The sequence below is a fragment of the Hyla sarda genome, unplaced genomic scaffold (genome assembly GCF_029499605.1).
Source record: "Hyla sarda isolate aHylSar1 unplaced genomic scaffold, aHylSar1.hap1 scaffold_2514, whole genome shotgun sequence".
Lineage (NCBI taxonomy): Eukaryota > Metazoa > Chordata > Amphibia > Anura > Hylidae > Hyla > Hyla sarda.
In genome coordinates, this window is record NW_026609203.1 from 24,756 (window position 1) to 36,677 (window position 11,922).

The 11,922-nt window shown below is 46.8% G+C and overlaps 1 protein-coding gene across 1 annotated transcript in view; it reads left to right on the plus strand.

The window, feature by feature from the left end:
* Window positions 1–10,560, plus strand: part of LOC130323602 (CMP-N-acetylneuraminate-beta-galactosamide-alpha-2,3-sialyltransferase 4-like) — a 32,943-nt gene extending 22,383 nt beyond the window's left edge. The window contains exons 5-7 of the mRNA XM_056553169.1: window positions 3,923–4,020; window positions 9,371–9,434; window positions 10,423–10,560. Coding sequence (XP_056409144.1) covers window positions 3,923–4,020; window positions 9,371–9,434; window positions 10,423–10,522 — 262 coding nt within the window. The 3' untranslated portion in view covers window positions 10,523–10,560. The remainder of the gene's footprint in view (window positions 1–3,922; window positions 4,021–9,370; window positions 9,435–10,422) is intronic.
* The last annotated feature ends 1,362 nt before the right edge of the window (window positions 10,561–11,922 follow it).

Below are 11,922 nucleotides of genomic sequence, written 5' to 3' on the forward strand. Positions count from 1 at the left end.
TCCTCCTGTATAGCACACACCAATCCTCCTGTATAGCGCACGCCCCGTCCTCCTGTACAGCACACACCAATCCTCCTGTATAGCACACACCAATCCTCCTGTATAGCACACACCAATCCTCCTGTATAGCACACACCAATCCTCCTGTATAGCACACACCAATCCTCCTGTATAGCACACACCAATCCTCCTGTATAGCACACACCAATCCTCCTGTATAGCACACACCAATCCTCCTGTATAGCACACACCAATCCTCCTGTATAGCACACACCAATCCTCCTGTATAGCACACACCAATCCTCCTGTATAGCACACACCAATCCTCCTGTATAGCACACACCAATCCTCCTGTATAGCACACACCAATCCTCCTGTATAGCACACACCAATCCTCCTGTATAGCACACACCAATCCTCCTGTACAGCACACACCAATCCTCCTGTATAGCACACACCAATCCTCCTGTATAGCACACACCAATCCTCCTGTATAGCACACACCAATCCTCCTGTATAGCACACACCAATCCTCCTGTATAGCACACACCAATCCTCCTATACAGCACACACCAATCCTCCTGTACAGCACACACCAATCCTCCTATACAGCACACACCAATCCTCCTGTATAGCACACACCAATCCTCCTGTACAGCACACACCAATCCTCCTATACAGCACACACCAATCCTCCTGTATAGCACACACCAATCCTCCTGTATAGCACACACCAATCCTCCTGTATAGCACACACCAATCCTCCTATACAGCACACACCAATCCTCCTGTATAGCACACACCAATCCTCCTGTATAGCACACACCAATCCTCCTGTACAGCACACACCAATCCTCCTGTATAGCACACACCAATCCTCCTGTATAGCACACACCAATCCTCCTGTACAGCACACACCAATCCTCCTATACAGCACACACCAATCCTCCTGTATAGCACACACCAATCCTCCTGTATAGCACACACCAATCCTCCTGTACAGCACACACCAATCCTCCTATACCGTCAACCTGTATAGCGCACGCCCCGTCAACCTGTATAGCGCACGCCCCGTCAACCTGTATAGCGCACGCCCCGTCCTCCTGTATAGCGCACGCCCCGTCCTCCTGTATAGCGCACGCCCCGTCCTCCTGTATAGCGCACGCCCCGTCCTCCTGTATAGCGCACGCCCCGTCCTCCTGTATAGCGCACGCCCCGTCCTCCTGTATAGCGCACGCCCCGTCCTCCTGTATAGCGCACGCCCCATCCTCCTGTATAATGCTTCATCCTCACATCACACATTAGGCTCATTCACACTGCAGAATATTTGTCTGGATATACAGCGACCTAAGATGAGAAGTGGGGATTTGTATTTATGGAAGTTGTTTTTAAAGGGGTATTCCAGGAAAAACTTATATATATATATATATATATATATATATATATATATATATATATCTGTTAAACAGATTTGTAAATTACTTCTAATAAAAAATCTTAATCCTTTTAGTACTTATGAGCTGCTGAAGTTGAGTTGTTCTTTTCTGTCTAAGTGCTCTCTGGTGACACCTGTCTCGGGAAATGTCCAGAGTAGAAGCAAATCCCCATAGCAAACCTATTCTGTGCAGTTCCCGAGACAGGCAGAGATGTCAGCAGAGAGCACTGTTGCCAGACAGAAAAGAACAACTCAACTTCAGCAGTTGATAATTATTGGAAGGATTAAGATTTTTTCCCGAAATACCTCTTTAAGTGACGGACATCTAGTCTGTTGTAGTTTTGTGTTATCTTGTGTTAATCCTGATATTATAATTGACATTTTAATGTATCCGCCTTTCATTGTGTGTGTTTGCTGCAGGATGGAGAGCCGGCGCACACCAATCCTCCTGTACAGCACACACCAATCCTCCTGTATAGCACACACCAATCCTCCTGTATAGCACACACCAATCCTCCTGTATAGCACACACCAATCCTCCTGTATAGCACACACCAATCCTCCTGTATAGCACACACCAATCCTCCTGTATAGCACACACCAATCCTCCTGTATAGCACACACCAATCCTCCTGTATAGCACACACCAATCCTCCTGTATAGCACACACCAATCCTCCTGTATAGCACACACCAATCCTCCTGTACAGCACACACCAATCCTCCTGTACAGCACACACCAATCCTCCTGTATAGCACACACCAATCCTCCTGTATAGCACACACCAATCCTCCTGTACAGCACACACCAATCCTCCTATACAGCACACACCAATCCTCCTGTATAGCACACACCAATCCTCCTGTCCAGCACACACCAATCCTCCTGTACAGCACACACCAATCCTCCTGTATAGCACACACCAATCCTCCTGTATAGCACACACCAATCCTCCTGTATAGCACACACCAATCCTCCTGTATAGCACACACCAATCCTCCTGTATAGCACACACCAATCCTCCTGTATAGCACACACCAATCCTCCTATACAGCACACACCAATCCTCCTGTATAGCACACACCAATCCTCCTATACAGCACACACCAATCCTCCTGTACAGCACACACCCATCCTCCTGTATAGCACACACCAATCCTCCTGTATAGCGCACGCCCCGTCCTCCTATACAGCACACACCAATCCTCCTGTATAGCGCACGCCCCGTCCTCCTGTATAGCGCACCCCCCGTCCTCCTGTATAGCGCACGCCCCGTCCTCCTGTATAGCGCACGCCCCGTCAACCTGTATAGCGCACGCCCCGTCAACCTGTATAGCGCACGCCCCGTCAACCTGTATAGCGCACGCCCCATCAACCTGTATAGCGCACGCCCCGTCAACCTGTATAGCGCACGCCCCGTCAACCTGTATAGCGCACGCCCCGTCCTCCTGTACAGCACACACCAATCCTCCTGTACAGCGCACGCCCCGTCCTCCTGTATAGCGCACCCCCCGTCCTCCTGTATAGCGCACGCCCCGTCCTCCTGTATAGCGCACGCCCCGTCAACCTGTATAGCGCACGCCCCGTCAACCTGTATAGCGCACGCCCCGTCAACCTGTATAGCGCACGCCCCGTCAACCTGTATAGCGCACGCCCCGTCAACCTGTATAGCGCACGCCCCGTCAACCTGTATAGCGCACGCCCCGTCCTCCTGTATAGCGCACGCCCCGTCCTCCTGTATAGCGCACGCCCCGTCCTCCTGTATAGCGCACGCCCCGTCCTCCTGTATAGCGCACGCCCCGTCCTCCTGTATAGCGCACGCCCCGTCCTCCTGTATAGCGCACGCCCCGTCCTCCTGTATAGCGCACGCCCCATCCTCCTGTATAATGCTTCATCCTCACATCGCACATTAGGCTCATTCACACTGCAGAATATTTGTCTGGAATCATTCTGTCTCCTGCAGGCACCAGCTGAATCAGACGGTGTTAAGGCCGCTCGGAAACGTGTCTGATAAGATTCCGCTGAGAGAATAAACGTTATCTTTCTTTCTGTGACGTCCAGAATTTGAATTTCTATGGCAGAATTTTCCACCATAGAAATTCTGCTGTGTGCACGGTGCAACAAATCCCATTGAAAACAATGGATGGCTGCTGCATCGGGATTTCCTGAATTCTTGAGCATAATTCCACTTGTAAATTCTGCTGTGTGAATGGGCCCTAAGGCTGTGGCTACCTGGCAGCTGTGGACATGACATGGATCGCCGCTAAATTAATAGGGCCCCATTGCGATCTGCAAGTTGGCAGGACTGCGACTCCACAATCACCAGAAATCTGTCCTGGATTAATTTATTTACATTAAGTAGCGGTACAGAATAATTCGGGATATGCAGCAACCGTTGTCATGGCCAAAGTCATCGTGTAGCCCAAATCTGGGTAACATTTCCTATCTTTGCTTCCAACATCTTCTTAACTCCTCATCTGTCTGCAGTTACTCCAGGAATCACCCCGTCTTCTTGGCGATGAGCGACTATTTCTGGGTGAAGAACGAGTCCCGCTATCCTTTACCGTACGGCATGAAAGGAAGTGGTAAGAACAGAGCTGAGCGAAGCAGACACACTGAACAACACACACGTATAATATACTCAATATAAGGGGTGTGCATATTTTCTGCAGTATAGGGGTGTGCATATTTTCTGCAGTATAGGGGTGTGCACATTTTCTGCAGTATAGGGGTGTGCACAATTTCTGCAGTATAGGGGTGTGCACAATTTTTGCAGTATAGGGGTGTGCACAATTTTTGCAGTATAGGGGTGTGCACAATTTCTGCAGTAGAGGGGTGTGCTGTGCATATTTTCTGCAGTATAGGGGTGTGCATATTTTCTGCAGTATAGGGGTGTGCACATTTTCTGCAGCATAGGGGTGTGCACATTTTTTGCAGTATAGGGGTGTGCACATTTTTTGCAGTATAGGGGTGTGCACATTTTCTGCAGAATAGGGGTGTGCATATTTTCTGCAGTATAGGGGTGTGCACATTTTCTGCAGTATAGGGGTGTGCACATTTTTTGCAGTATAGGAGTGTGCACAATTTCTGCAGTATAGGGGTGTGCACAATTTCTGCAGTATAGGGGTGTGCACATTTTCTGCAATAGAAGGGGTGTGCACATTTTCTGCAGTATAGGGGTGTGCATATTTTCTGCAATAGAAGGGGTGTGCACATTTTCTGCAGTATAGGGGTGTGCATATTTTCTGCATGCAACATCTCCCACCATCAAGTTGAACCCAGCGTGTGTTGCCCATTCATGCATTTTATTTATGCAAAAATAAAAATAACTGTGCAGACAGATCCATGCTCTGCTGCTCATCTGTTCCACAATACTGTCTGAGCCAATTTTTATAACCATGCCCATTATCTTCAGAGAGTCGCTGGAGGCGCCAACCGTTCACACATATTATATCATGCAGCTTGGCGTGTTCCTGGGACATTACATCATTATAAACATCCATAGACGGAATCCCCACCCTGCAGTCATCATTGTAGATCTGCCAATTTTTTTAGCTGCAGGCAGCAGAGCTCCCCCCCCTTCTGGATTTTTTAGCATTTATTGAGTTGTCTGCAGAGGTGGAGCTTATGGTTTGTGCGCATTTCATGGTGCAAAGTTTGTGCACCTAAAAGTCACTGATTTCCTTTGATTATGAGGCCCTTATACCAGTGTTTCCCAACTGGGGTGCCTCCATCTGTTGCAAAACTACAACTCCCAGCATGCTCGGACAGCCTTCGGCTGTCCGGGCATGCTGGGAATTGTAGTTTTGCAACAGCTGGAGGCACCCAGGTTGGGAAACACTGCCTTATAGCATGGAGGTAGTGGTGTAGTGTGGGGGAGACTGTTGCCTAGGGCGCAAAATTCTTAGGGGCTCAAAATCTTGTGCCCCTGAGAATGTAAAGTGAGTGGTGAAGAATACAATGTGTGCTTCGCCACTCAGTAAGGTACAGGAGCAGAGAGCTTTGTTAAAACAGGAGTCCCTGCTCCTGTATGTACATTCCAATAGCTTAGTACATTATGGAATGTACGTACAGGCACAGGGACCCCTATTTTTTCTGTATTTCTTGCTCCTGTACTGTACAGTGGCACAGGGCTTCTGCTGTGGGATGCTAGCGATGATGTCATTTTGCACAGCCTTAAAAGGGGTATTCCAGGAAAAAACATTTTTTTTTTATATCAACTGGCTCCAGAAAGTTAAACAGATTTGTAAATCACTTCTATTATAAAATCTTAATCCTTTCACTAATTATCAGCTGCTGAAGTTGAGTTGTTGTTTTCTGTCTAGCAACAGTGCTCTCTGCTGACACCTCTGCTTGTCTCGGGAACTGCACAGAGTAGAAGAGGTTTGCTATGGGGATTTGCTTCTACTCTGGGTGGTTCCCGTGACACGTGTCATTAGAGAGCACTTAGACGGAAAATAACTCAACTTCAGAAGCTCATAAGTACTGAAAGAATTAAGATTTTTTAATAGAAGTAATTTACAAATCTGTTTAACTTTCTGGAGCCAGTTGATATATATAAAAAGTGTGTTCCTAGATAACCCCTTTAAGGAGAAGTCCTGTGCCACTCTGCGTGATGGGGCAAGGAGCAGAGGAAGAAAAGGGCCTCCCCAGCATGGGAATGGAGGGAAAGTGAGGTATTTTTGGAGGGGAAATAATTGAGGGATAATTATCTTCCTCCTTGGGGCATCCTGTGAAAGGGGAGGAACTACCTTCCATACCTACAGTGGGCATCTACTTAAGGTGGGGATTACCTACCTACTGGGTGAATTGACCCAATTATCACCTACCTCATTGGGGAACTACCCACCTACTGGGTCATCTATTTAATGATAGGATTACCTAATTACTGTTTGAATTTACCTAATAGGGGATTACCTACCTATACCCACCGGGGGCATCTTCTTAAAGGGGACCTCCGGTGGAAAACTTTTTAAATTTTTTTATTAACTGGTTAAACAGATTTGAACAGATTAAACAGTTAAACAGATTTGTAAATTACTTCTATTAAAAAAATCTTAATCCTTACAGTACTTATTAGCTGCTGAATACTACAGAGGAAAGTCTTTTCTTTTTGGAACACAGAGCTCTCTGCTGACATCATGACCACAGTGCTCTATGCTGTCCATATTATGCTGTCCACTTTCTGGCACCAGTTGATTTAAAAAAAAAAAGTTTTCCACTGGAGTGCCCCTTTAATGTTAGTTGATTACCTACCATCTAGGGGAATTCACTTCATGGTGCATCAACCTAATGGCGGGAAATGTCCTACTTACTGAGGTCATCTATTTAATGGGGTAGGGGAAGAATAACCAACCCACATGAAAACTTCCCAATTTCTCTGCCGCTCCCCCAACCCACCTACCACCACTGAGGGGAGGAAAAGGTGAGGGATATGCTGGAAAAGTGCCGGGTCTTTGTCTGGCCGATTCAGTACGGTAGTTTTCCAGTCACTGTGGTGGTAGTGTTCATGGTGTGGTGGAATTTGTTGTCCCTTGTATAGTGGTTTTTACACTGCTCAAAAACATAAAGGGAACACTAAGATAACACATCCTAGATCTGAATGAATGAACTAATGATATGAAATACTTTCGTCTTTACATAGTTGAATGCGCTGACAACAAAATCACACAAAAATTATCAATGGAAATCAAATGTATCAACCCATGGAGGTCTGGATATGGAGTCACACTCAAAATCACAGTGGAAAACCCCACTACAGGCTGATCCGACTTTATGTAATGTCCTTAATACAAGTCATAATGAGGCTCAGTAGTATGTGTGGCCTCCACGTGCCCGTATGACCTCCCTACAACGCCTGGACATGCTCCTGATGAGGTGGAGGATGGTCCCTGAGGGATGTCCTCCCAGACCTGGACTAAAGCATCCACCAACTCCTGGACAGTCTGTGGTGGATGGAGCGAGACATGATGTCCCAGATGTGCTCAATCGGATTCAGGTCTGGGGAACGGGCGGCCAGTCCATAGCATCAATGCCTTCCTCTTGCAGGAACTGCTGACATACTCCAGCCACATGAGGTCTAGCATTGTCTTGTATTAGGAGGAACCCAGGGCCAACCGCACCAGCATATGGTCTCACAAGGGGTCTGAGGATCTCATCTCGGTACCTAATGGCAGTCAGGCACCTCTGGCAAGTACATGGAGGGCTGTGCGGTCCCCCAAAGAAATGCCACCCCACACCATTACTGACCCACCGCCAAACCGGTCATTCTGGAGGATGTTGCAGGCAGATCGTTCTCCACGGCGTCTCCAGACTCTGTCACGTGCTCAATGTGAACCTGCTTTAATCTCTGAAGAGCACAGGGCGCCAGTGGCGAATTTGCCAATCTTGGTGTCCTCTAGAAAATGGCAAACGTCCTGCATGGTGTTGGGCTTTAAGCACAACCCCCATCTGTGGACGTCGGGCCCTCATACCACCCTCATGGAGTCTGTTTCTGACCGTTTGAGTGGACACATGCACATTTGTGGCCTGCTGGAGGTCATTTTGCAGGGCTCTGGCAGTGCTCCTCCTTGCACAAAGGCAGAGGTAGCGGTCTTGCTGCTGTTCCACGTCTCCTGATGTACTGGCCTGTCTCCTGGTAGCGCCTCCATGCTCTGGACACTACGCTGACAGACACAGCAAACCTTCTTGCCACAGCTCGCATTGATGTGCCATCCTGGATGAGCAGCACTACCTGAGCCACTTGTGTGGGTTGTAGACTCCGTCTCATGCTACCACTAGAGTGAAAGCACCGCGAGCATTCAAAAGTGACCAAAACATCAGCCAGGAAGCATAGGAACTGAGAAGTGGTCTGTGGTCACCACCTGCAGAACCACTCCTTTATTGGAGGATGTCTTGCTAATTGCTTATTTCCACCTGTTGTCTGTTCCATTTGCACAACAGCATGTGAAATTGATTGTCAATCAGTGTTGCTTCCTGAGTGGACAGTGTGATTTCACAGAAGTGTCATTGACTTGGAGTTACAATGTGTTGGTTAAGTGTTCCCTCTATTTTTTTTCAGCAGTGTGTAGTATATCAATTTAATAGTATCATTCAGTCACTACAGTAATAATAGGTCATCCTGGTGTGGAGGTATTAAAACGCCAACTTGTGAGAAAATCCTGGTAAGCGGCAAAGCATACACTCTATATAGTGCCACTGTCATACATTTATTGGGCAGGGGGGATGGGTGCGCAATACTTTGCCGTGCTTTGGGTGCTGCTATGGTTGCCAAATGGTCGGTACTTTACCGTTACAGCCGGTATTTTGGCCACCCTGCCTGTATTTTTATATTAGAAATACCGGCAATCTCCCAGAATGTTATACCATATACTATACCAGTGTTTCCCAACCAGAGCACCTCCAGCTGTTGCAAAACTACAACTCCCAGCATGCTCGGACAGCCGTTGGCTGTCCGGGCATGCTGGGAGTTGTAGTTTCGCAGCAGCTGGAGGCACCCCTGGTTGGGAAACACTGACCTATACTATATACTACTATATAGTACAACATGCTGGGAGTTGTAGTTTTGTTTGGAGCAACTGCTGAGCCACAGGCTGTATCAGGGCATGCTGGGAGTTGTAGTTAGTAACTAACTGTAACTCCCGAATTTAATTAAAAAAGCGATTGGGGCCCAAAAATGAGCCTCATACAGGCCCGTATAAGGAGAAATAAAAAAAATAAAGTTATAGGGGTCAGAATAGGACAAAATTTCCCCCACATATGTGTATCCTGTGATGTCACACATATATATTCATTATGCAAATTAGTATGGCCGGTATTTTTTTTTGCAAGAAAGGTGGCAACCCTAGGTGCTGCCCACCTACAATACGCCACTGGCCGGAGGGATATTCCCCAATATAATGCCCTGTCTGACAACTGACTTTTTTTTTCCTCCAGAGGATCTACTGATGAAATTTCTGGCGTTGTCTAATCGATACCACGTGCCTCAAGATATAGAGAGGTGAGACAACAAGCAAATGGGATTCCTTAGTTCTGAACCTTTCCACTAGGGGCAGCATTTATCATACATACGAGGCACATACTTATGTATATGTATTCTCGTCTGCCATATTCATTCTGGACGTGCACATGTCGTGATAAATATGCAACTTCTGCAACAAGAGAAGTAAAAGTGCAAAAAAAAAAAAAGGATTCTCCAAGATGTAAAGTGATATCGTACTCTGGTACATATAGATATTATTGTAGATAGCACTTTTTATGTTAGTTATTGCACTTAGAGGGGTACTCCCCTGGAAAACATTTTTTTTTTTTTTTTTTAAATCAGCTGGTGCCAGAAAGTAAAACAGATTTGTAAATGGCTTCTATTTAAAAATCTTAATCCTTCCAGTACTTGTCAGCTGCTGTATGATCCAAAAGAAGTTATTTTCTTTTTGAATTTCCTTTCTGTCTGACCACAGTGCTCTCTGCTGACACCTCTGTCCATTTTCAGGAACTGTCCGGAGCAGGATAGGTTTGCTATGGGGATTTGCTTCAACTCTGGACAGTTCCTAACATGGACAGAGGTGTCAGCAGTGAGCACTGTGGTCAGACGGAAAAGAAATTCAAAAACAAAAGAACTTTCTCTGTAATATACAGCAGCTAAGTACTTGAAGGATTAAATTTTTTTTTATAAAGTAATGTACAATTCTGTTTAACTTTCTGGCACCATTTGATTTTAAATAAATTGTTTTCCACCGGAGTACCCCTTTAAGTTACTTGGTTATATCTCAATCTAAATGCTGAAATAGTTGCTGTTACTGACATCTTCAGGCAGTTACGGAGAACTGCACCTAGTGTCTTCCCTATATAATTACATAGTCCCTGATGAAGGAAGTGCAGAATGTTTTCCCGGAGGAGATTTTACAATGACTCCTATAAACTTAATGACTGTTTTTGTATTGACTACATTACTAATTGATAATAATATGGAGTGATGCTGTCATGTTCAGGTTGCGGTGCAGACGGTGTGTGGTGGTCGGAAATGGACACCGGCTGAAGAACAGCTCTTTGGGTGAAACCATCAATAAATACGACGTGGTGATCAGGTAAGATCAATGTGATTGTAGCAGTAACCAAACACAACTGCTCAGTACAAAAAGGGATAATAGCTAAAATAGTATCTATAGAATTCCCATCTGAGTTATCCTGCATTAGGGCTCAGTCCAGCTTAAAGGGGTACTCCGTCCCTAGACCTAAGGACTGGGGACCCTGTGATCTCCCTGCTGCACCCGGCGATCATTTAGCTGCGCCCTGCTTGTGACATCACGACCACTCCCCCTCAATTCAAGTCTATGGGAGGGGCGTGACGGCTGTCATGCCCCCTCCCTTAGACTTACATTGAGGGGGAGTGGCCATGACATAACGAGCGGGCGTGACCGTGACGTCACGAGCTTCCGCCCCGCATCAACAGTCATCCTGCATGGAGAAAAGTTTGCTCCGTGCACCGGATGTCTGGGGTGGCGCAGTTGAAATCGCAGCGGGACCCCTCCGATCAGACATCTTATCCCCCATCCATAGGATAAGGGATAAGATATCTAGAGGCAGAGTACCCCTTTAACTGCAGAGTTTAGTGACCTTTTTCATCAGATACTGTGACTGCAACTCGGTCCCTCCCTATGCTTCACATTGCAGCTCTGCTTTTACCGATTGGCTACTATATATTAGCACAGTGGTCCCCAACCCAGTCCTCGAGGTGCAGAGCAATTCCCTTACTTAGCGATCCGTGACACTTTTGTTTTGTAAAGTTGGTGCAGGCTGTGGAGGAGAGGAGTCTCTCAGACAACAGACACTTTGGTGCAACCCAACTTAGTGAGATCAAGATTCCCAATTCTGGTTAAAAGGGGCACTCCGGAGAATCGAACCTGTGGATAGGGGATACGTGTCTGATCTGGGGGGCTCCGAGCACTGGGGCCTCCCAAAATCTCTTCTATGGGGCCCGACCTACTTACCCAATCTCGGCAAGCTCCAGCCCCATCTTCCTGAACATGGGCAAGTGACGGCCCGCTCAGCCACTCACTGGCCGCAGTTGATGCTTAAAAGGATGAGAGAGCTGCTGGCAGAGGTTGGACCCCCTGCAATCAGACACTTATGCCCTATCATGTGGATGGGTGATAAGTGTCTTATAAGTTCACTTCCTCAAAGTACCCCTTTAAGGACCACTCAGAAAAGTTGTGCCACTGGTTAGTAAGTGCTGCAGAATATGTTGGCACTAGAGATGAGCGAACTTACAGTAAATTCGACTCGTCACGAACTTCTCGGCTCGGCAGTTGATGACTTATCCTGCATAAATGAGTTCAGCTTTCCGGTGCTCCGCTTTCCGGAAAGCGTCTCCTAGGACTGTATCCACCTTTTCCAGCCCAAGGGAGCACCGGAAAGCTGAACTAATTTATGCAGGATAAAGTCATCAACTGCCGAGCCGAGAAGTTTGTGACGAATCGAATTTACTGTAA